This window comes from Penicillium rubens (assembly GCF_028828025.1).
Source record: "Penicillium rubens strain IBT 27055 chromosome Unknown utg000003l_segment0_segment0, whole genome shotgun sequence".
NCBI lineage: Eukaryota > Fungi > Ascomycota > Eurotiomycetes > Eurotiales > Aspergillaceae > Penicillium > Penicillium rubens.
The window spans coordinates 524528-549298 of NW_026890601.1; the positions used below are offsets into that span (position 1 = coordinate 524528).

Sequence of the window (24771 nt, forward strand, 5' to 3'; positions counted from 1 at the left end):
AACCTTGGTACACTCATCTCCGCGTACGTACTCGTTGCCAAATTTCCCCGTTAGGCATTCAGAAACAGATCTACCCCGGAAGCCTATGGTTTCCCAGGTGTCCACCAGAGGCAATTAATAAGGTCGTACCTAAGTACAAATTCCAGGGGTTTACTGGCTTCTAAACTTGGATTTACCTTTCTGCGTGCCCTTTTTGAGTTTGTAAAAAACGGCATGAGAATCTCCAAGGGGTGCAATTTGTCCACCATCTTCCTTGCACTAGGTCGGGTTCTTTTTCATTTTGATTCACGTGCAACATGTTGGCTATTACGAGATCGGTGTCGAGGTTCCCCTTTCGCAATTGAGGCAGGCGTGGAACTTAAGAAATATCGCTGTGTTGATTGAGAGGCAGCGGTGAATAACAGCCCTGTATTTGAGGGATGAGAGTAGTATTTGTTGTGACAGGCCATCTATCCGATGCCTTATTTGTCAAGCTTCGCATGTTTGACTAGTAGATTAGCTAGTTGTTAGGTCAGCCAGGGTTTGTCAGGTCAGGCCTCACTGTTTGCTAGCTATGTCAGCTAGCCTGCATCTGTCAGAGAATCAATCTCTTCCTTCTTTCTCTCTCTCCCCTCCTGGCTTTGCCAGACCACTAGTCTCACACAGATAGAAAATTCAACCTTCGTCTCTCTCCCCTTGTGTCCTTTGCTGCCAATTAAGTCCCAGCGAGACTGGAGGGAGATCCTTTCTCATCCCCTTCCTAGAAAGGATCGATGTCCAGAGGTCTGCAGCCTTCTGAATATCCCGAGGTAAGCTTACCCACGTCCATCCCGTTACTTTATTCTCACTTGACTTATTTTTCACTTTCATTTCATTTTCAAAGAGAATGCCCAGTTTCAAGCATTGAAGCTGACCAGATAGGTACAACGCAAACTCCGCTGCAGTATACGGGGCTGCGTTACCGAAGTGACGTTCGATGCCTGCCGTGGTACTACGAAAGCTGCCATCCTGAAGAATCATCTCTGGTGGTTCCGTCTGGGATCTGTTTGTTTCAGACGACTCCGACTACATTTCTGCACAGGGTGCTTTAATCCTGGAGCGATGATTTGTTCTGATCAAGAGGATGCTGTCTCCGCTAGGGACATGATGAAGAAGGATTCGGAGCAGAGGCTTACCGTTGCGTGTCACTGCTGGGATCGGGAGTTCGACGAAAGGTTAAATCACCTAGGAGATCCGAATCATTTGCGAGTGCTACAAGGAAAGTCGAGGGTCGGCTATGTGACGAAACGTATCGACGAAACCGATATTGGACTTGCCAAGCTGACGATACTGTTGCGTTTAGCAATAGATTCCTAGATATCGAAACAGCAGCTGAAACCCTCCACATACGTTTGCCTAAGAAAGATTGACTGTTGACATGTGGATACTTAGATATACCTCTCGTTACCGACAAATCGGCATTCTGTTTCGGTCACGGACGTAAAGTTCAACAAAGCCGCTCACCTATCCCGTTCGGCTCTTAAGTTCCTGGTGAGACTATAGTATGTAGGCTCAGGGAAGCAGATGGGAGAGAGTTATATTAGGAAGAGAGGGAAGCGAGCTTCCCACAACTATCTACTGCCTAGCTAAGGGTGGAGACTAGACCCACATGTGGGGTCTCTAGGTAGGTACCTACCTAGGTACCACAACACACCCCCGTAGGGCTCATCCCGAAGCAGAAACCATGGTTAGCACTATCAATTTCCCATTTCTGGCTGCTATAGTGAAAAACTACTTATTTTTGTCGGTTTTTCAATCGTTGTTTTCACCTTTTCTGTTACTCTTAAAGGCTTCTTTTTTAATATATATAAGCTTTAATACTTCTTCTCGCTGTGTATTATATATCCTCGTATCTTCTCGAGTTATTCCCTTCCGAGCGGCTTTGTTAATATATCCGCTACATTTTCCGCGCTTACGATTAGTGTGAGGGAGATAATACTAGACCGGACTATATACTAAACGAAGTGATACCTCGTATCTAACCACTTTATTACTTTAGCGAAGTTGTCGGATAAACAGATCTGCTTCTTTTCGCGAAGTAATGTAGGGACCCGACGGAAACTGCAGAGCTATAGGAGTTTGGTATATCAGAAGTCAACTGAGAGAAGTGTATATTTAGTAACTCACTTGTACCAACAAGTACTTCCAACTGTTCTTGTTCAAATGTCGTCAAGTCACCAGTCTCGTGTAAGCTGAGCTCTGATAGGCGCCACCACGTTTGACCATACTCGAAAACACACACCGATCCTCCCTTCGCGCCCATAGGCAATTTGAGCAGTATTCCTGGCCTGGAACAAGCACGCGCAGCAAATTTTCCATCGTTCCGCTGGCAGCATTCACATGAGTCCGCAAGGGGAAGCCGTTGTCCCACGGCGTATGCAATCATAGCCTCAGCTGTATGGCGGGCTCTCCCAACTTGGGCGTTGAACTGTTCCCCGTCCACCATCTTCCGCTTGTTGTTCTTTCCGTTTTCCTGCAAGGTTGGCTCCCGAAGGAGCGGCATGGATCCCATGTGATATAACAGGTTTCCTGCGGTTTTTCTCTGATTTGTTGCCCTCGTGATCTGGCAAGGCCAGAAGGGGAGAAAGAGAAGAAGGAAGAGATGGATTCTCTGACAGATGGAAGCTAGCTAATATAGCTAGCAAACAGTGAGGCCTGACACCTGGGAAACCAGGCATCAGCCTGGATGACATAACACCTCGCCCACGGGGCTATCAGGGCTCTGTTTGCCCAGTAGGCCGGCACCCTGTCGATTTCTCCGAAGCCTCCATATATTGGGTCCGGGTATACATTCTCTTTGATATCGTCACCCGGAGGAGAGGAGGTCTTCTCTCCTACAGCATAGCACTCGTTCGCTCGCGGTGCTTCTATGACTGTTGGGATATTAGCCTTATATTCATCTCGCACGGCCAAATCCTTCGGGTCCTATGGCCCTTACCTGTTTACCTTGTTCCCGGTACTTGCCAATGCTCTCAATTTCTGTTCGCTTTGTGGAGGGAGAAGTGAGAGGTGATTGTATATGTGGAGGTTATTAGGTGAAACTTGTCAATGCCTGCAATTGGCGTTGACTTTCCAAGGGAACAAGTGAGAGGTGTATGAGGTGGAAGTGAGTGCACCCTCGACTCTGATGTTTGTGAAATATAGAGAATCCAAAGAAATCTGGCCTCCAAACTTGCGAGTGGTAAAGTGAGGCAATATAAAGATCATCTGGTCGAACAAGAACTATATATAGCCTTGGTTTTCGGACCTTCTGGAGTAGCTCTTTCACCGTCCCGTCGAATATACCGTTCTTGATCCCTAAGATCCAACGAGGAATAAGCTTCCTAGAGCTCTTGATCATCGACTGGGCCAAGTAGTATCCATCCGTCTCTTTTCGAACATCGTCTTTCGCACATGACTTCCTCCACCAAAAAGATCTTCCTGGATTTCAATGCAAAACCATATTAGATGGTATTATTTTAATGGCACCATGGTTATATAGTCTTATATCATAATAACTCGGGTCTTGTACCAGAGTGATTCTCATATACCAATGTAGGGGTATTCTTCAAATCTAAAGTTCCATAGAGTCTTCGCCAAATCATCAAACCCATGTCCTTTGGAACTGGTAGCCCCAATATGCTGCAGTAAGGATGGGACCACCGCCCAGCGTGTCCATCCCTCGCGATCTGCGATCTTCTCCACCATCATGTCCACCAGCCAATCGGCCGTGAGGTCTGTCCGCTCAAGAAAGTCGGGTATAATAGAACGAGGAAACACAAGACCCTGCGAGCAGCATCCGTATCTGTTCATCTCATGGACGCCGGGAGAGATGGGCCACATTGTCTGTTTCCCCGCCATAAAGTGGAGCGCGATAGCGGCGGGGATGAAAACGCAGGACGTGGTCCAAATCGCGCTCGCTGGAAACGTCTTCAGCTCGCGCTTGAATAATCGTTTGGCCGCCACCATCATCCCTGTAAGCAATGCCCAAATCGCGAACGACCAAGTCAAATATCTCGGCCACTCCTCCGAATTCCAGCCAAGGAGGTCATCGACGTAAAAGAGTCGCAGGTAGATCCATCTCTCATTCGCTGTCCGTTGCTTGACGATATCGAGGGCGTGTAAGGCGGATGGGAGCCAGCCCCTCACCGCTAACGTATCGTCCTCGATCATCGCCACATACTGCGCGCCAGTATTGTAACAGTCCTGCATCAGATGCGTATAGTCGTAAATCGTCTTGTTTCGATACCAGCCATCGTCCTCCCATTTCTTGATACGCTCGAAGTCGGGATCGTCTTGCCGGTACGTCAGTACGCGGTCTGGCAGTGTCTCAACCCAGTTTTCTGAATATATTGGATGTTGCGATGGCTCTGTGTTGCCGATGAGAAGGTCCAGGAAGATGCTCTCCCTCTCCGTCTCGGTCAGGCCAGCCAGGAGGGATGCCACTGTCAAGCCCACATACTGCTCTCCCCTCCGACGGACAGTTGCTATTCCAACACAGATCGTAGGGACCCCGTTTTCCGGCCTTGTTGGTTGATCGATGGTAACGGCATCACGCAAAAATTCCTGCGCCTCTGTAATTCTCGTTGACGAATATCGCCGCTCGTAGGCCCGAAGGGGGGTTGAAAAAATAGGATGTGGGATCTCGGTAGCTAGCGAAATGATAGTAGCCTAGGGAGAGAAGGTAGAGAAGGGAGAAGGTGTAAAATAAGAGGCCAGTGGTCGATCGAGAGATTCTGCCGAAGGGAAGAGGGCGCAAGAAATCAGCCATGTCCACTTCGACTCGTTCGAGCGAAAGGCATATGGGGGAGAGCCAATTGGTTCGGCCGGCGCGCAATGACAAGAGCGTGTGTCGGGTGGTCACAGGGCCCAGTGAGGAAGATAGCTTAGCGTGTCAAGCTCCCAGAAAGCAACTGGGTGGTAAATATTAGGAATGAGTCCTCTGTAATCCATTGGAGCCCTGGAGAAGGTTAGGTTATAAAGGGGGAAGATTTGAGATGGCGATCCGGGGATCATGTGGGCTGGGAAGATCAGGGTGGACCAATGAGGGGCGGTGGGGCCCGTTTAGCAACCGGACTAAAAATTAGGTAAGCAATTTCTCCTGCCCAGGTGGAGCCCTGGACCCACACCTTTTTCCTAGTCCCCGCCAACTGGAACCCGTTTCTTATACCATCTTTCTATCACCGCCATTAATCTCATCTGATGAAATATCACCATGGCGAGCCCATCAACTTTGACATTAAAGCAGAACCGGCGAAAGCGACCATCATTCAGCCCAGTTATGACTAGGCATTCATCCCTCCCGCCTCGGGCCAGGTCCAAGTCCCCAATCGTGAAAACTGGGGAATCTGCAATCAACTCAGCGTATTGTATTGAAACACCCGCCCTCGACTTTAACGAGTTTTCACTGCTTGATCATGATGGATCGACACCATATTTAGGGGATAGTTGTCATGACTTGCTCTTTGAATACCTACGAGAGCATTTCGGGGTGGAAGATATGTGGGTTATGCAGCCATTTATATTCCTTCGTTGCTCTGACCGACCGGATCCCGGTCAACGCCCTTTTACCATATCGGGCTGCTTAGCCTTCTGGCTAGGAATGGATGACCCGCTGCCCACTCTCATACCTGGTTCTTCTGGAGGGGAGACAGAAATAGACAAGTTCGTTCGCGTGGACCAAAATCTGGTTCAGGACTTGAAACCGTATAGGATGCCAAAGCCAGAAACGCTCCTTATGGTTCTCACGCAACATTTCCCGCAAGCGGCAGCTATCTCCTTCATATTCAACACCATTGTGGTTGAATTCGACGAGGTCGATGAGGATACGTGGAGAGAGAGAGTCGGGGCTCTACCGTGTTCCTTCGGGAATCTCGCGCTAGAATTAAGCTACTCAAATGGGTTGCTCGCTAATACCGAGTGGAAACAGCTCATAGCCCCTAAGCCAGCAGATTTGAAAACCTTTGTTTCAGACGACTCCGACTACATTTCTGCTACAGGGTGCTTTAATCCTGGAGCGATGATTTGTTCTGATCAAGAGGATGCTGCCTCCGCTGGGGTCTTGGTGGAGAAGGATTCGGAGCAGAGGCTTACCGTTGTGTGTCACTGCTGGGATCGGGAGTTCGACGAAAGCTTGAATCACCTAGGAGATCCGAATCATTTCCGAGTGCTACAAGGAAAGTCGAGGGTCGGCTATGTGACTGAACGTGTCGACGAAACCGATATAGGACTTGCCAAGCTGGACGATACTTTTGCGTTTAGCAATAGATTCTTAGATATCGAAACAGCAGCTAAAACCCTCATCCCATTCACCGGGGTTCGGACAGGAGACAAATTCTTCATTGACAGCTTCGTTACCGGCCGGCAGCGCCTTTTGTGTGCCGGAGTGCGGGTGCTGGGACGCAAGAGAGGCCAGGATTTCCTCCATGATAGACAAGAGAACCCGCCCGACGGGAAATATATCACCATGTACCAAGGCATTTATGCGACCAACGACCCCGTGATTACGTCTGCTCCACAACTCCGTGCAGGTATCTGTGGCTCAGTCCTTGTACGGCTACAGCGTGCAGGGGAGGAATCGATTTGCCTGGAGGATGGAGAAGTATGTGGGGTTATGCATTTGGCCGGTTTGGCCATGAAGGACTCTACGAACGCTAACTTCTTTTGCTTCGCGGACCCGATGGACCCTTTGATTTCGAACGGATGGGCATGCGTTCCTGTCACAGAGAAGCGCCCCAATTCCTCTTCGTAGCTTTTATCGCTCTTGTGGACTCTTCCCGATCTTCAATCGATTCTACATCCTCAACACATCCTTATTAATAATGTGGCCCTAAAGAGATGGAGTGGCTGTTTGATTGTCTCATACATGGTGCTTCCCTACCGAGATGTTGCGGGTTTCACCGCCTCTCTTCAGTTATCCGCCATCGTTAGCTACTTAGGAAATATCATCCTTTTCCCACTCTCCATAGCACGAGAGAAATGAAAAAAAGAGAAAGACAGCCCACAGTAACCAACAAAATCAAACCACTTCTGGGATGAGACAGGGATAACGCTCCTCAAAAGCCACAAATCCCTTGGCCCAGAGATTTAAAACTTCAGGAAAATAGAGGATGGTGTGTAATTGGTGATGTTCAGACTCTGTTTGTGACAGATTGGAGCCCAGGGGAAGGGGGGAATGAAACCGACCAATGGAAGGTTACGTGGAAGAGGACCGGTCCTATCATGAAATAGAACATCATCCTACCCGCGTACCTATCTGAACTTCTGGACATGGTCCTCATTGCACGTGTGAGGATGTCTCGGGAATGGTAATGGCCTTCACAGATTGTAAGATCTCTGACAACTTGGTGGTAACCCGTAACCCGTCTGAGTGCTTTGTCTTTCAATGAACAATATAACATTGGCAAGAGCCGCTCAAGACTGGGCTGCGAAACGGAAATCTCTCTAGCTACGATATTGCTTCGAATAAATAAATATTATCTCTTGCTCTTTAGTTGCCTTGGAGCTCCTTTCCTACGCTCAATCCCAACCCCTTTTTTGGGTGGTCTTTGTCCTCTCTCTCCTTGGGCTGACTGTTGACGAGGATGTGGACTCCTCGTGCTGCATGTAAGAAAGCTAAAAGCGATGCCAGCGCTCTCAGCACGCTCGGCGACGAATTAGAAGAGCCTCCAAAAGTCATCATAACCGAATCAGTGGTCACGGCACTGCGACGCTGTACCTGCCACCTGATCACTATCCTGGTCACCATCGCAATCGTAACCTTGAACCTGAAAGGCGTTTACTTGGGAGCCGATCTAATGTCGCCAGTGAGGTCTGAGACCATCAACCTCATGTTCCTCCAGTTGGCTGCGAAAGCTCACGAGATCATGATTGTGAATAGTCTCGGCCTTATTGTTCTACACTTCGTCCGATCCGAGCTGCTTTTTGGGGATGGACTATCTCTCGGCCTGGTAGGCTCCGGCTTGAGCTTCAATAACTTCGAATACTTCTTTAAGACAGAATTTTATGGCTCGTTGAAATACATCGGCGATCATGGCAATAAAGCTAGGAGGGTCATGTTTGTCACGGTCGTCATTGTGGCTGGGCTCACGGCTGCACTAGCTGGGCCCGCAAGTGCGGTGCTCCTCGTGCCCGAATCCCAGGACTGGGCCGCTGGAGGTACTCGCTTTTATTTGAATGGATCGGAGACCGACTTCTGGCCAGCCGACTTGTCGGGAAACTTGTCGGAGCTTCGGTCATTTTGCAACGGCAACGACTCGACTCACCTGGGAATCTGTCCGGCAGGTGGGTTTCACTCTCTATGGAAGCATTGGGGAACTGTCAATTCCACCGACTTTCGTGCGCAAGATGTTCGCTCTTATGCGAAGGATCTCTCTGGCTCGAACTTCTACTGGCCGGTATCCAGCGCTTCGTCCCAAGTCCCTCCTCTCTACGCGCTAGGAAACAGCAAAAAGGGCGACAGTGATGCAACCACGCTCATTCAACCACATGCAGCTGCTGTGGTAATTTTGCAAAAACTCGCAACCGATTGGTGGAAGGCTTCGGTATCGCAACGAGGCATGTCCCCCGATCAAGTTGATGATCGGATTATTTCTGCCAATGCCAGGAGTGGGATTACCGTCGTCCGCTGTGAAAACCCGCAGGAGCTGTTGCACTCAGACAACACCGTGAACTTCCCGTCTATCGATGGTCGATTCCACTTCTCCCAAGGCTTACCACTTGCCGTACAAAGTCTCAACAATACTGCTGTCGATCACTTGCGATTCCAATGGGTTCATCTGCCGCCTCAATTTGGCGCAGCTAGTATTGGAGGTGTGTTTGAGACACCGTGGGAACCCAACGAGGCATCCAGAGTTGTGGTCAGCTGCACAGCTCAAGCTGGATGGGTCCCGTCGACGGTGTTCACCGACAAATACAACTTCTGGACCGGATGGTACCCGTGGAACATTCAATATGGCGATCGCACGCCTGCATGGTCCGCCACGTCACAAGCCGCTAATAATGGTCGGATATCCCTTGGGGATGACTGGCTTAATCTCCTGACGCCTCCGATAACCTATCTTGATGTGGGCTCCTGGCGACCATCCACGATTGAGAGTATCCTACTCAATGCTGGCCTAGGCTCCTCTCCTAATGCAATTATCGCAGACTGGCTTGACAAGCGATCTGGGAGTCAAGACAAGGTTGCTCTCCTTGAAGCCATTATTTGCAGCGTGATTGTGGACGGTCTCAGCCGTACCGGAAGTTATCGAGCGTTCAATACTTCAGGAGCAAGCTCTCAGTGGCCGCTAGCAAATTACAACCCTTTGCCTGACTTTGAGGAACGAATCCTAGGAAACAAGCTTGCCTTGGAAATTCCCGCCGTCAACCCCGAGAACCTCACAACAATTGAGGCGAGCATGCAAATAAGCGGTTTCTCATTTAAAGGCTCCCTGGCAGCATATCTTGCCATGACAGTTCTCCTCACTCACCTCCTTATGGCTACTGTCCACGTTATATACGTCATTCGTAGCCACCGCACATCACGCAGCTGGGGCTCGGTTGCCGAACTCATCGCTCTCTCGCATACCTCCCAGCCAGCATTCGATGTCTTGGCCAACACCAGCGGCGGAATTGAGAGCCGCAAAACCTTCTTGCAGATGGCAAAAATTAGAGTGAGGCACACTCCCAACTTGCCAAACCATACACGTCATGAACATGTTGAATTGTTGTTTGAGAACTCGGCCTTCCCTAATCACCAACGGAATGCCTCTGAGCATGAGCTGGATGAGCTACACAATGAATTGTCGCATCATGCTGCAACGTGGCCTCTGAATATAGTCGAAATCCCAACATATACTGGTCTGGATCCTTGCAGTATGTCGACTTCTGTAGGGAGGCTTGCTGACGACAAGGGCGCAACGGACATCGTTCGGCCCAGGCAACAATATGGGTGAAGCTTTATACGATGTGGAGAGGTAATGGTGTATTCTAAACGTACTGGTTGAGAGAATCATTTATGGTTTGCCAACATATTTAAGAATCAATACAACGTCAACATATGAACGAACGGATTCGTGGCTATGCCATATGTCAACAAAAATACAGATACGGCAACCATCCCTTGTAACCTCATAAATGACAACCACTGTGTCCTCAAGCCTTTCCTCAAACATCATGGCTGAAGATATTCTCACAGAAGAAGGTCTTCCTCCTACAACACCAAGATGCCAATATCAAGGTGTAAAGAAATGTCTTGAATGTTTTGAATATGAGCTAGACCGTTATAATAGAGATGGCCAGCCCGCCGACTCCTCGTATATTATATTTGCTCATGTGGATGAGCGTCCCTTCCTTGAGTGTTTCGAGGACGGTTCTTGTCCAGGAAGTCGTCTTGTGCCTACAGGACGTGCAACTGCCGAAGGTTAGGAGGCAGATCGTAACAGGAATCCCATATTAATTTAATACAGACAGAAAGAACTACGACTAAATAATAATACTGAAGTAATGTTGACATGCATGGTATGGTATGTCTTTATGCCTTTGTCCCTTTGTGCAGACTGAGCTTTTGCTTTGTCAGTTTGATATGTCAGTTTGTCAGTTTGCCATTCCTTTGTTAGTACAGGCTTCATATACAGCCTGTTTTTCCATAGATTCATAGTACGCATCTTCTTCCCGATTTTCCCTCCATGCTAGTTCTCACTAGCAGTCCTCCTTCGTAGCCTCAACAGGTTATGAGGCCCTCGTTTTACCCCTTTGCTGTAAACTCTTTGCTGTATCAAAGACTTTACATGAGCATCTCCCCGCGGGGGAGCCTCACCATCAAGAATAGCACTGACGATAGGCTATTTCTTGCTTGTTTCATTAAGAGAGTAGCTTTGAAGGCTATATCTCTTACTTTTCTTTGAGAATAGCTTTGAAGGCTATATCTCTCACTTTTGGAGGACACTACGATAGTATTTCTCTCACTTTTGTTTGAGAATTTTGCATGGTGATTGCACTTCTCAAAAGCTTTTGATTTGCATATACCCTTTGACAAAGAGGGGTGCATCTTTTTTGACTTCTTTATCACTTTTGACAAAGAGAGTATCTCACCGGAGTACTATCTCTTTATCCTTGACAAAGAAGCTTTGTTGTAGTATCTCACGTTGAGATCTGCATTCATTTTTCATCAGCCACGATGGCTGAATCCTCCAACCAACCTACTATAGACCGAGACTGGTATACTAAGCAAGATGTTATTGTTGTAGACTAAGCTGTTGGTCTACCGGAAGTAGGGAGTTTCAATCTCTACAAACTCACCCCACCGCTGAAAGAACGAACCGATTTCGACAACTGGATAGACCAAGTGGAAAAGGTCCTACGGAGCCACAAACTTCACAATCTGATTAACACCGACATCCTATAGCCCGCTGTTAACGATCCAAATGGAGAGAAATGGCATACTCTCTCCCTACAAGTGAGGATATGGATGACAAGTAGTATAGACCACACCCTGGTTTAGGAGATCAATGCTCGTGGATCAAAAATTGGTTTCGCCGATGACTTTCTAGCTGAATTGAAGAAGCATATAAAGGGTGAAGGTCATAGTGCTTTGAAAGCAGCTGTGAGAAGCTTTAAGAAGCTATCTCGGAGTCAATTTACAACAAATGAGGAATTCATTCATGCTGTGAAGCTTCGTTATAAAGCTGTCTGTAACCTTAATGGAGAACTTCCTCTATACTACGCTCTGGAAACCATGTTGTTAGAGCTTAGTGATATGCTAGAACTTAGCGGTTTTATCGTTGTAAAAGACAACGAGCTTAACGCTATTAAGAAACCGGCTAAGACAATTACTATTATCGATTTTTATCGGTATAGTACTACAATTCTGGATTATGTCAAATCTAGCAATGCAGACTCCCTCGCTCTCTCTGCTCTTAAGAAGCGCACCAATCCACCTATTCCGACTACACCGGCTACTAATTCGAACACCAATAACATAGCGCTTACGAATAAACCGCTAAAAGGTGTGTCTGCGGAGGAGTATGTGAAGAAGTGGCTGGCGCACAAGCCAGAGAGAAGTGATAACGGAAATTGCACTTATTGCGGCAAGAGGAAGCACGGAGTTAGCAAATGTTTCCATCTATGTCCCGATCTCCGTTTCCCAGATTGGATTCCGTCGCCAGGTTTATGGGTTTATAACCCAAAGAAACAATCGACAAATTTGGCATCCAACAGCACAGAGTTCAAACAAGACAAAATTCAGCCTATATACGGATCCCAGACAGACAGGACCCGCCAGGCGAATCTCTCTGCACCAGATGCCGGATCTGCATCTGGGTTTATCATGACATCTATCAATGTCGACACTCTGGATAGAATTTTCAACCCATCCTACATGATAGCGGAAGCACACTACGACAGCGATGAAGAGTATGGAGACCTGCGGGAAGCTTCTACACCTTTGTCAGACTACGAAAACGACAAAGATGAAGGAAAAGAGGTTGCCCAGCAATCCAAATCTGGAGCTTAGTATGAACAAGATCATGCTCTCATTGCAATCCAGCTATCTGCTACAGCTCCAGGTTATCCATGGGTTTTGGATACTGGCGCTTCGGAGCACATTTGTAGTGACGAAACTGCGTTTTCCACCATGTAGGCTTATACAACTGGCTAGGAATATGAATGGTGGACTTCCGGAAATGAAAAAGTCAAAGCGGATGCTTATGGCATTGTCAATTTGACTCTCCACCTTGGAGATGAAATTGTGTATGCAGCTCAGGAAGCAGCTATCCGGACAATACTAGCTTGCTATCAAATTAGCATTCACTGTGTTTACAAGAAGGGTGGATAATACAATCTGTTTTCACTTGGGACTGCCGAAAAATAGCTGGGAATCTGGTGGAATAGCAAGACTGGAGCTTTACATGATGAATACGATAAGCTCATTGGCTATACCAGAATGTACCAAAGGGTCCTATTTTTACAACTCGTTTCCCTAGCTCTCGGTGCAGCTCTCATTTCTATAGAGCTTGCACACCGAAGGCTAGGTCATGCTGGCAGTCATGCTACAAAAATCAACTAAGCGGACCTGGGCTGTGACGTGCACTAGGACGACGAGGGATATGACTGCGAAGCATGCAGACTCGGTAAATCAAAGCGGATTATATCTCGCTCCCAGCAAGCGAGAGCAACCAGAGCAGGCTATATGTTTCATATCGATCTACAGCCTGTATCTCCTCCTGGTTTTAATCCAGATGCCAAATCCAATGCCAGCAAATTTGATAGGAACCATGTCATGATCATTACAGACGATGCAACCAGATACCGTCTTACACCATGTCTTGCTACCAAAGCGGATGCTTCTCCAGTTCTCCAGAAATTTGCTTAGGAGATGCACCAAAAGATGGGATGCTGGCCGTAGGAATGGCGGATCGATGGCGGCACGGAATTCTCTGTTTTTGCCAAATGGGCTAAATCAGCTCCGATGAACATGACAGTCACTTTGTTAGCTCCCTATGCACATGAATAAAACGGTGTTTCCGAGTTTTCTGGGTTTTATCTTTTGCAAATTGCCCGCACCATAAGGATTGATGCTGGCGCACCACAAGAACTCTGGCCAGAAGCTGTCAATATAGCTGCATATATCATCAATCGACTAAGAAAGCCAATTTCAAAACATGGAGCTTAGGGATATGAGTTTCATGGTGCTCAGGGAGATTAGCTTTATCAACAAGCTCCTATCATAGCATGGAGGAAATCATTGAATATGAGATCCCCGGAGAACGTCTCTCTTTCCTTCCTTCGAGTATGGTATGCTAAGGCATATGTTCATATCCCGAAAGAAAAGCGCGTTCAAAGCCAGAAGATGGAGGCTAGAGCATGGATTGGCCACCTCGTTGGATACGAGGGTGACAATGGTCATATCTATAGGATTTATGATCCTAAAACCAAGAGGGTTTCCAGATATAGAGATGTTGTGTTTTGGGAGCAGAGACAGGGTATTCCTCACTATAATGAAAGGGATATCATCACGGGAGGACAAACCATTGATGCACCTCCCCCCATTTCTCACGTTGGGAGAAGTGTTGGTTCACCTGTCATTACTGCTAATAAGACCAGGCATTCAACCCAGGATTTGCCGCCATTGAACTCACGCGTGGAAGAAATTGATGAAGAAGAAGACCATACTCTCTTCACAACCCCTACACAAGCGGAAAAAGGTAAGAGACCTGGTTCTGGAAGACCTCCAATGATAGGTTTGTGGACCCCTTCACCAAGCGCACGAACTGTCTCTGTCCCTTCTCTATCAGAGAGACAGAGAAGACCAGATATAGATTCCTCTTCTCCGGATCCAATTACAGCTACACCTACACCGTAGCCAGCTGCTATACGGAGGTCAACACGCCAGATAGCAGGAATTCTACCAAGGAGGTTTGATGACGAAGACTAGGATGAACATGGAAGAGCTTTATCCGCTATTGGTATTGCTTTTGCTGCTATCCCGGAAGGTCTGAAGACATGGCAAGTGAAGATTCCCCGGAACTACAAGGAAGCGCTGAATTCCCCGGAGAAAGATCTATGGCAGGATGCTATGAACAACCAGATCACCAAATTAGAAGCAGCCCAAGCTTACTAGCTAGTCAACACTCCGCCGAGAGGAAGCACTATCTTACCAGGAAAGTGGGTTTACGACCTCAAATGTGATAAGGAGGATTACATTACGGAGATGAGAGCAAGATGGGTGATCTGTGGTAACCGCTAGAGACCTGGATTCGATTTTGACGACACCTATGCACCGGTTGCTAGGCCAGAAAGCACCAGACTTTTCTTATCTATGGTCGCTATCCGAAACATGGAATGGGAGCAAATTGATTACACCACTGCTTACCTCAATGCACTTATTGATGAGAGGTGCATTTTCATGAGACCGCCAACCGGATACTACTAAGGTGATCCTTCTTCGACGTCTGAATCCCCTTTCCGGCTGGACCAATCAGGATCCAGCAAAGTCTATATGCTAAAGCAAGCATTGTACGGACTTCGACAATTAGCAAATCTGTGGTACGAAACGCTAAAAGAAGAGCTGAAAAGACTGGGTTTTGAAGAGCTTCTAGATGAAAGATGCATTTTCACACACAGAGAGAGAGATCTCTGGCTTTTGCTCTATGTTGACGACATATTGAGCGCTGCTTTGGATAAACGACAAATCCAATGGTTCAAAGACAATATCATCTTCAAGATTAAGGTGATTGGTGAACCAGCTAGGTTTCTAGGAAGCAGTCTGACAAGAGATTTGTCAACCATTTTTGTCGACCAAGTTGCATACCTAGAAGATCTGTTACAGACAGCGAGTCTAGGTAAGGTTTCTTCAACATACCTACCTATGAGGTTATCTTACCAACCGCCTTTCTCTACAATAGAGACTGACACGGTCTCTTAGACAGTCTCTTCCCCTGAAAAATCAGCATTTGGAGAGGATGTTGGCAAGGTTGCCTGGTTAGGCATGCGCACAAGACCTGACATCGCTTTTGCTATGAACAGACTGCAGAGAAGAACTGCAAATCCTAGGAAGCAAGACCTTGATGCCCTTTCCCAACTACTACGCTATCTGAAAGGCGCACCTATCTATGGGATATAACTGGCAAAATCTAATTTAACACTGATTGGCTATGTTGACTCTTCGTTTAACGACTGCGAAGATGGGAAATCAACAGAAGCATATGTCTTTTACTATGCTGGAGCGCCAATTTCATGGAGCTCGCGGAAACAAGACATTGTTGCCACAGGAAGCACTATTGCTGAATATATTGCTCTCGACGGAGCAGTGCGAGAAGCTTTCTATTTGAAAAAGATCCTTCTCCAGCTACGTTTACTGGATGACACGAAGCCAATTCCAATTCCAATTTGTACGGACAGCGACAATGCCGTTGCAATTCTCAAGAAGGACTCCTACAATAAAGGAACTAAGTGGTTGGATGTCAAATATCAATTTGTGAAACATGCTATGAAGACGAAGCAGATCGAGATCCAGCTCATCGACAGCAAGGAAAACCCGGCAGATGCATTAACAAAAGCACTGCCAAAAGTCGACTTCGAAAGGATTCGAAAACTGCTGGTGAGCAAGAAGGAAATGACAGACTAATTTGATGATTTTTACTATGATTTTTACTATGCAAACCAGATTGATTTTTGCTTTTGATGCTCAGTCTGGGGGGGTGTGTTGACATGCATGGTATGGTATGTCTTTATGCCTTTGTCCCTTTGTGCAGACTGAGCTTTTGCTTTGTCAGTTTGATATGTCAGTTTGTCAGTTTGCCATTCCTTTGTTAGTACAGGCTTCATATACAGCCTGTTTTTCCATAGATTCATAGTACGCATCTTCTTCCCGATTTTCCCTCCATGCTAGTTCTCACTAGCAGTCCTCCTTCGTAGCCTCAACAAGTAATCCAGCGCGACTGTGTTGGACGCAGAACGAAGGTGTTGGTAGTCGGTCTTCGGTCTCTTCACAAACTCGATCCTAGCGACCCGGCCACTCCGTCGAGAACGACGATTCCTACGTGCCAACAACCCAGTCAATATCTTCTTTCGCCTGGCTACCTTGCTGATTCGTCGCAGGTTTGTTTCCCTGGTGGCGGCCCCATCCCCAAAGGCGGTGTTGCTTGGGTTGGGCAACATTATCTATATAATCTTGTTAATATATACCAAGCGCAAGGAAGCGACAAAGTGGTATTGTACCATTCGCTGTACCAGCAATAGCCTCATTTACGTGAGACTCAGGCTGAGCAGACTGCGAATTTTGATTGAGCGGCTGTTGCTCGGGAGGCTTTGCTGCGCCAGGGGGGTCAGGGGATTTGGCTCCCTCCGTTGAATCGGTTGAGCTTTGACGCTGGCGATGGTGGAATGCGTCAGATGCTCTGCGGAAGAAGTCTGACATGGTGAATGTAAGTGTTTCCGATAAGGTGGATATTGATGTTTCTGATAAAATTGATTCGAATGATCCCAGGATATTTGGTGATATTCATAGGTGAATAACAACCAAACAAGAATCTTTGCTCACGGAAGCTCTCTATATAACTTGAGCTACAGCAATGTGCATGACATGACACGACCTTATTGGAAGAAAAAGGTCTCATGACCACTTTTATAGTTATGGTACGGATAAACCAAGTGTAGCTAGGATCGCCACCATGTCCATTACATGTTTAACGCCTTCAGACAAAGCAAGCTTGGCGTATCATATGTGGCGAAAATGATGTACGATCCAATACATATTAAAGTATATAAAAAAAAGAAAAAAGGAAAAAAAAAAGAAATTTAGTCTTCTATTGACAGGGAAGGCTCTATCTCATCAGAGCGTCAGAGAATTAGGGTTGACCAACTTACCAGTCACGCAATGCAGTGGCATCTCCCAAAGACGGATCTTTCAGGTTAGTCAAGGCCATTCTGAGATTACCTTGGGAATGGAATAAGATAATAGTCAATAAAGAACGGGCCCGAGATCAGCCATGACGTAAAAGACTTTCTCGAGCTGTGAGGGGTTTTACTATTTGGAAGCCACGAGACACATAAATAACACATAAATATAATCAAATGCTACTCATAATAGGACAGATAAGCAAAACGATAAGAGATCGTTGAAACCTCGCTATGCATGAAAAGCTGCGACTGTCAGGTCTCTGCAGGGGCTTTCTCTAGCTCGTGTGTTTTTCTTACGCCTTAGACTTAAGACGGCAAAAGCAATTCCACAGGATCGCGATCAGACAAGACCTGTTTACCAGTCGTCCCTATTTCCGGCCAAGTTCGAAGTAGCAGGAAGCAAGCGCGAGGTCCCCTCGTATCCAACCGTATGACGCCATTTCTGTAGAAGATGTTGCCCTACTGGCTCAAGTTATCCTCGTTACCTATTATGAAGCTATTAAGACACGTAATAATAAGATATGTTGACTAAAGAATGATCGTATGTTGTTAAAGCTTTCATAATATGTTTAATGTTTCAACCTAGAATATGGGCGTGGGGTATGTTGCGGCACCATCCGCGGATGTAGTATACTACTCATCTGCATCTATAATACGGTCGTTGAGCTTCAAGCCAATTACCAAGTGAGGGTTGTAGGAAGAGGAAAATTTCTCTTTCATTCTTACTTCCTAGCGAAAACAAATTATTCCGAGATTTTTAATCTGCACGCCTTTATGTCAACACCACACAATAACACATCGGCCCCTGAGACATTTTATATACCGGAATAATGTTTACTTTGCTCAACTGTCATGTTTCCAAATACTAGCTCAAGATTTTCTGATGAAACACGTCCTAGAGCGCATGTGGACTAGTGGCTGAAAATTCGGCCCCAGGGGCCGACGCCGTGTTCCACGCGGCCCGAATCCCCTATATTTCATCAACCGTATCCTATCGACCCAATTTGATCAAAGGATTCTATACTCAATGATGAGAGCGTTCACTCTCAGGCGTTCGCTTGCTTATCTACTTCCCGCTCGCCCGTTTCTTTCTGTGCGCCCCAAGCCAGCCCCTGCTGCGTTCCAAAGCAGAGTAGGATTCCCCAATTTGGCTCTGCCTTCAACATCACGAAGCTTTCAGTCATCACCTACCTCCAGAGAGAAATGGATTTCATCAGAGGTCATACTCTTCGAGCTCAAAGATCGAAAAATAGAAAAATGGGGCTGGGTCTTCTACCGGACCACATACAAAGATGACGAAGCCTGGGATATCTTTAAGCAAAAGCTCAACATTTCAGTGCGCTCAATCGTCAACCTTGACCCCCGATCAGAACTCAATGAAGCCATTTTCGACAAACTCGAATTTGTCTTCATGGAAGACAAGGCAAAGTTCGATGGAGCTTCCAAGGCGGAGCTACGCGCCCACTTCCAAGAATGGGTAGCCAATAATTTCTCGGCTGAGAACCCAGGCGCTGATCAAAAGCTCCTATATGACGATGAACCAGTTTCAAGATATCGATTCTTCTTCGAAATTGACGAGGATGCATTACGCAGCTGTGGCTCCGGAGGTTCAGGCCATGCCAACTTCTTAGATGGCTTTTGGTCGTCGAGTGGAGGCCGCTCTGGTGATGTCAGCCGTGCCGCACAAAATGATCCCGAACAGCTGCAGAATCAAGCGGACGCTGTTGAAGGCTGCTCGGATGTTGGGTGGATGAGAATGGACATGGCATTTTTCATGGACACTCATTTCTACGCAGGCATGAGCGGATCGATAGATCTTACGTGGCCTTTCTTTTACGAGTGCCCTCCTGCCATTGTACCGAACAGTAAGCTTATCCTGCTGATGCAAATTCAGAATTTGTCTCGTAGGAGGTGAGTCGTTCCTACGGGGCGAGGATTGAGTGGGAGTATATAAGAAAATTTAAACCCAGTATATACACACATTAGACCTACGTCCAGCCAGAAGGATTATGCCCTAGATCACCTGCTCTAAGTCTTTATGCGTACGGCCCCAGGGCCATTCTACCACAGCTTCCCGGCACTAGGTTCTCTTTCCCAACACTGTAGAGGAGCGCAGACCTGTATAGAAGGAATATGTGATATAACAATAACAATCGCGGTATTTTGGCACATACAACATACACAACTTATTATGGCACTGGTATCAACTTAGGAGTTAGTGAGCGAACGCTCTCTAGTGGAACTAAAAGGGTTCCTGGTCGCCTGAATTATTTCTCAATTGACTTTATATTTTCCTGCTATGTCCTCCTGTATATGTATCTACAATCAATTCAAATTCGATGCATGCCAAACACTCTTCTTCCCATAAATCATCACCGTTTTAGTCCAATGACTGCGAGGTTACGCGGACTCTCACTGTATTCAAAAACTGGCTGAACCCAGCAGTCTTTGACCGAATCCTGTTCACGCAGGAATTGCCACCGGTCCACAACAATAATTGCCTCGACAAGCTGAGCACTGAACGCCATTAAGCTCCACACAATGCTCATATGTTTCCTCGCGTGGAGGTACTGAGTCTCGTAGCAGTGAATCTCCTCATCAGTCAGGGTAGCAATGTGCTCCTGCACCTGGGAAGCATATATCGGGTCTCGACTCATCTTGACGGTCGCAGCACGAACATATGCAGTAAATGACTTGAAGGCAGATTTTGGCAATGAGCCAATATTAAGGGAGTTGCTTCTAGCTTCTGGGTGAGGTCCGTCAGAGAAGACATCTTCCGGCACAGAGGGCTTAGGAAGAATATTTCGATCGACGAGGATACGTTGGAGAAGAGCACGGAAGAAGTGCCGGGTAAAGGACACTTCACTGTCAATTAAGCCCCAATTGTATGGAGCTTGCACGGCCAGTGCCCGAGCTGTAATGTTAAGCTTCATGCCGGTCGTTGCCCCTGGGCTTCGGTAGTTCTCGTAGCATTTAGACATAGGGAACCCATGCGGATCGTATGATGTTCCAGTCTCTTTAAGCCGAGGGTGGAGGGATTGCAGAATAGGGAGGTCGTGTGTGTTTGGACCGAGGCGTTCTGTCAACAGATTGTAGCAACAGCCGATCATGGCGACAGCCACAATCGAGGGATTTAGAATCAGGGATCGTAATCCATGGTGAACAAGGTTCCCACAAGAGTGAAGGGAAACGACCATCAATCTAGCATCGCTCTCTTCTTTTCCTTTCCCGTCAGAAGCTCCAGCAGGGGATGGAGAGGTGATGTGGTCTATAACGGGCTCCAAGTGGCCATCTTGAATTTCATGCTCAACATAGCTTAGAGTACCACGGCTATGGATCTCTTGCTTCGGAGGGTTTTCTCGTAATGGGCCTGTAGTGGGGGATCCGAATAGCTCGCCAGGTTGAAGGCTAATCTCGCCTAGCACCTGAGAGAAAGGGGCATCTGGAAAAGGGGCATCTGAGACCCGCGAATCCTCCATCATTGGTTGTGAAATATCTGTCATTTCAGGAACAGTCACTTCTGGAGTTCCGTTGTAGCCATCGCATGAACTTTTGTCCTTGCGAGAATATTGAGCCTTCGGATTTTTCGCCAACTTGGCTCGGACATCCATGCCCTTAGCACCGCTGATGTACTGATGTTTGCGCTCAATTGCAATGATATGCTTGTAGTAAGGCGAGCTGGCCAGTGTTCGTCCAAGATAGTTCTGTCCAGACCCAAGATCCACAATATGAGTGACTGGCTCACCACGGCGCTTATCAACGGTGTCTGATAGAGATGCGACATATTGAGAAAAGCATTCAACCTCGTGTACTTTTTTCCGGTTCATATGCATAGCAACTTGTTTTGGTAATTCAATCCTCTTCGAAGATGAGATGCACATTTCTCGTTGGAGCGTCAGTGAGCGGATATTAAAAATGTACTCCAGGAGACTCTGGGGAGGGAATTCCCCCCATTCCAAGTCCTGCTTTGATCTATGGAAGGCTCGCCGGCGCCTCGTAAATTCTCAATGTCCTCTCGTAGGAGTAGCTGGATGATATCCTGAACATCGTGCTGTTCGAAGAAAGATATCCAATCTTTTGGTAGAATAGTTGTATACAGGTCAGGCTCCCGGGTCAGGAAGTCGACCATATGCACGCCGCCGCACAAATTCATAAAGAGCACCGACGTAGTAGAGAAGCAGAGTAGGGCCTCTATGTAGGCATCAGGGTGCTCCCACGCCCCAGAGATGGGAAGGGGACGTTTGAGAGTCATGCGAAATAGTGATAGTCGATTGTCTCACTAAAATCTCATATGGGAATTCTTCATTGTAGAAGTCGTTTGTTATGGTGATATTTTTCATCGCGAGCCCTGCTGAGTCATCTTCGGATATGGCCCCGGGGATGCTCCAGGGCTGTTCCCGAGGTCCTCTTCAGAGCAGCATGGGTGACATCGGGGAGGTGCTTACAACTGCAGGACTATCCCCTGGGCTATATGGTTTTATTGTCTGTTTGGCAGCTTGTATTTTGGTAACTCTTTCCATCACTGCGTTCTTTCACCGTGAAAATCAAGCCGCCAATAAAAAGGGGAAGATTTTGCAAGGACTAGAAGGATACTGTTACACGCTTTGATTCTGTGGGAACGGATGTTATATTCAGCTACGTCTAAATGAACTTCTAAGATATATAAAGGCGCGTGTCGGAAGTTGTTTCAAGTTCCAATATATTGACGTAGGATGAAGGATGCTGTTATATGTGCAAGCTTCGAAGAAAGAAATAGGAAAGTATAAATACAAAGTGAAGGAAAGTATGAAGGTAAAGTAAAGGAAATCTAAATAAAGGACAGGTATTGCAATGAAATAACACAGTGCAAGAATTGAAAGGTCGCTTCAAGTGTCACTCACATTCGCGAACCCGCAACACAATGCCCACTACCCCACATAGCCTTGACCGCGGCACTCCAGGCAGTCGCCGGCTGCAGGACATTCTCCAGAGTGTAGAACAGACGGCAGTGAGCCGGCTCATAGACAAACTGAAGAGGCATGACGCTATCCTTATCAAGCTTGCTATACCCGTCGCGGAAGTTAACCTGCAATGAGCCATACTGAAGCGGGCTTTCCTCAGCCGGGGAGAGCGCTTCCAGCTGCTGGAGCTCACTCTCCGAGAGCAATTCCTCCTCGGCGGCCATTTCAAGCACGGCAGTTGTAATCGTCATGAGAGTCTCTGCAGGCATGACTTGTGCACCTCGTGTGCCGCCCATCGCCTGCATAGGTCCGTACTGGGGACGACCACCGAAGGAGATGGTCTTCACACCTTCGTATTTCATCATCTCGGTAAAGATAGGGCAGGAGGAGCTACAGGCTCCATCTGTGATGATCAAAATGTCTTCCGGGGCGAAGGGGGGCGTCGTCCATTCGGGTTTGACGTCGCCGAAGCCGTGGATTGGTTTCTCCTCGTTCGAGATCAGGTCCAGGTTCAGCGAGTTAGCCGTGGTCATCTTAGCACCGAGTACATTGTGAGGTCCATAGAACTCTTCAAGCGACTTAAAGGTGTAGTTCTGACTGGGGGTCTTCAAGCCGTAGAAGCCAACTCTGGCGAGCGATGCAAATGTGACATTGTGGGAACCTTCCGGGACAGAGTAGCCGACCTTCTCGATAAGCCTCAATGCTTCGTGTGCGCGGAAGCGCGTCGACCAGTACGGGGTCTTGTTGGGGAAGAAAAGTTTAAAGAGATCAAAAGCATAGATGACGTCGCCTCCAGGGTTGGAGCTTAGGTCGATGATCATCTTCTTCTTGCCCGCGTCGACAGCCTTCTGGATAAACTCAATGGCGAGGTCGGAAACAATCTTGTTACCCCCCTCTACACCGCTAACACTGAAGGTAGGAACGGACAGCACGGCAGTGTCCTCCAGCCCGGGCTCGCTCAGTAGATAGCCGGAGATCAGGTTGTTGTCGTCGCGAATGGCGGCCTTGGGATAGCCTGTTGGAGCAGGTTTCGCAGTGCTCGATGGGGTCTGGGAGGCAGGAGTTGAAGAAGCCGGGGCGGATTTACTGGGCGTTGGGGTCGCTGTCGAAGGAGACGACGTGGTGGTGGTATCAGACGCAGGCAGGCAGTAACTCTCGTAAAGCGCCTCACCGTCCACAAACTGGAACTCGTCTTTCCTAACAATGGCATTCACTTCGGACTTTGACGTGGTTCCGTTGGCGTACGCTATGTTGTACACTGTAGATCCCGGCCACATTCCATTCGGACCGATGGAGAATGCTCCCGCCATCAGGTCACTGTTCGTATAGCGAGAGCGCGAGAGGAACACGTTGTTGTACCTGGCATCAGGATCCTGGAATAACTGTGACTCTGAAACTCCCTGCAGTTGAGAGACAACTTCTTTACCGTTAATGGTCACAATGGGTGAGACGGCGTTGGGGTTACTCTTGAGGACTTCGGCATCACCTGAGAAGGCAAGTCAGCTCCATTACCATATATAAGGCCAACAAACATACCAAAAGTGTAGATCTGAGGCAACTGGAGACCATCAGAGGAAACAGAGACCAAGGACTCATGGCCAACAAATGCAAAAGGCATATACGAGCATGGTATAAGGGACAGATGCCCATCCTTGGCAGAAATAAAGAGGTCGGAGAGAGCAGTGTCGAACTCAAACTGGTTGCCAAATTTGTTGTCGGCGGCCTGCTGCTGCAAATAGTCCAATCCACCCCATATATCAACTGGAGGAGACAGATACGAAGTCGGAGGGTCTATGACAGACAAAGATGGTTAAAATGTCTCTTCGACTCTTCTGATACCCATGTCATACGTACTGCTCAACACATCAGCGTTAGACTGCCACTGCATGTATTTCTTCACGTCCTCGACAAAGGCAGCTCCTCTTTTCGGGTCAAATGGCATGGACTGCAAGCATTCATAGGCTAATGCACCGGGGAACTTGGGTACTTCTAGTTCTAATCAGCATGTCTATTGAGATTGACCCTCTCAGTTGGTCACTCTTACTGCCAGCTTTAACATCTTGCATGTGCTGCTGGGAAATCTGGGCACAAGGGCCCTGTATCGAGCGAGTGCTAGGGGCCGCGTCCACAAAAGCGCTCCCCGCAGCCGCGAGAAGCAAAGAATATTTGGCGAACATTGCAACCCTTAGTTTGATTTTGATAATCAAAGCGTGCTTGAACTCGAGGAGGCCGCGAGTCTTTTGTACCCGAGTCTCAAATATTTTCATGTCGATGGTCATTCTACGGAGTACACTACGGGGCCACGTAAAGTAGTTTGGGGGCTGAAAGTTCATGTCGATGGTCATTCTACCCTATGAGGCCATGTAATGCACATCGTAGTTTGGGGGCTGAAATTTACACTGCCTCATTAGTAATTCGAATGTTGATTCTGTATATGTAATCCACAGTGGGCACC

At 47.5% G+C, this 24771-nt stretch overlaps 9 protein-coding genes across 9 annotated transcripts; 4 read left to right on the top strand and 5 right to left on the bottom strand.

Annotated features, from left to right (window-relative positions):
- Window positions 1–2105: 2105 nt before the first annotated feature.
- N7525_006395 (uncharacterized protein) lies at window positions 2106–2521 on the bottom strand (the record flags this gene model as incomplete). Its single annotated transcript, XM_061213711.1, has 2 exons — window positions 2106–2116; window positions 2146–2521. The coding sequence occupies 2 exons, from the start codon at window positions 2519–2521 to the stop codon at window positions 2106–2108; spliced, it is 387 nt and encodes a 128-aa protein (XP_061068142.1).
- A 1019-nt stretch (window positions 2522–3540) lies between these two features.
- On the bottom strand, window positions 3541–5013 carry N7525_006396 (uncharacterized protein; the record flags this gene model as incomplete). The annotated part of the gene is made up of 2 exons (XM_002569076.2): window positions 3541–4668; window positions 4912–5013. The coding sequence occupies 2 exons, from the start codon at window positions 5011–5013 to the stop codon at window positions 3541–3543; spliced, it is 1230 nt and encodes a 409-aa protein (XP_002569122.2).
- A 199-nt stretch (window positions 5014–5212) lies between these two features.
- On the top strand, window positions 5213–6748 carry N7525_006397 (uncharacterized protein; the record flags this gene model as incomplete). The annotated part of the gene is made up of 1 exon (XM_002569075.2): window positions 5213–6748. One exon carries the CDS (start codon window positions 5213–5215, stop codon window positions 6746–6748), a length of 1536 nt encoding a protein of 511 aa, XP_002569121.2.
- Window positions 6749–7580: 832 nt separating this feature from the next.
- N7525_006398 (uncharacterized protein) lies at window positions 7581–9932 on the top strand (the record flags this gene model as incomplete). Its single annotated transcript, XM_002569074.2, has 1 exon — window positions 7581–9932. The coding sequence occupies one exon, from the start codon at window positions 7581–7583 to the stop codon at window positions 9930–9932; it is 2352 nt and encodes a 783-aa protein (XP_002569120.2).
- A 220-nt stretch (window positions 9933–10152) lies between these two features.
- On the top strand, window positions 10153–10404 carry N7525_006399 (uncharacterized protein; the record flags this gene model as incomplete). Its single annotated transcript, XM_061213712.1, has 1 exon — window positions 10153–10404. The coding sequence occupies one exon, from the start codon at window positions 10153–10155 to the stop codon at window positions 10402–10404; it is 252 nt and encodes an 83-aa protein (XP_061068143.1).
- A 6109-nt stretch (window positions 10405–16513) lies between these two features.
- On the bottom strand, window positions 16514–16894 carry N7525_006400 (uncharacterized protein; the record flags this gene model as incomplete). Its single annotated transcript, XM_002569073.1, has 2 exons — window positions 16514–16638; window positions 16696–16894. 2 exons carry the CDS (start codon window positions 16892–16894, stop codon window positions 16514–16516), a joined length of 324 nt encoding a protein of 107 aa, XP_002569119.1.
- Window positions 16895–18406: 1512 nt separating this feature from the next.
- Window positions 18407–19291, top strand: N7525_006401 (uncharacterized protein; the record flags this gene model as incomplete). Its single annotated transcript, XM_002569072.2, has 1 exon — window positions 18407–19291. The coding sequence occupies one exon, from the start codon at window positions 18407–18409 to the stop codon at window positions 19289–19291; it is 885 nt and encodes a 294-aa protein (XP_002569118.2).
- A 457-nt stretch (window positions 19292–19748) lies between these two features.
- Window positions 19749–21257, bottom strand: N7525_006402 (uncharacterized protein; the record flags this gene model as incomplete). Its single annotated transcript, XM_002569071.2, has 1 exon — window positions 19749–21257. The coding sequence occupies one exon, from the start codon at window positions 21255–21257 to the stop codon at window positions 19749–19751; it is 1509 nt and encodes a 502-aa protein (XP_002569117.2).
- Window positions 21258–22252: 995 nt separating this feature from the next.
- Window positions 22253–24583, bottom strand: N7525_006403 (uncharacterized protein; the record flags this gene model as incomplete). The annotated part of the gene is made up of 4 exons (XM_061213713.1): window positions 22253–23802; window positions 23853–24107; window positions 24171–24305; window positions 24361–24583. 4 exons carry the CDS (start codon window positions 24581–24583, stop codon window positions 22253–22255), a joined length of 2163 nt encoding a protein of 720 aa, XP_061068144.1.
- Window positions 24584–24771: the final 188 nt, after the last annotated feature.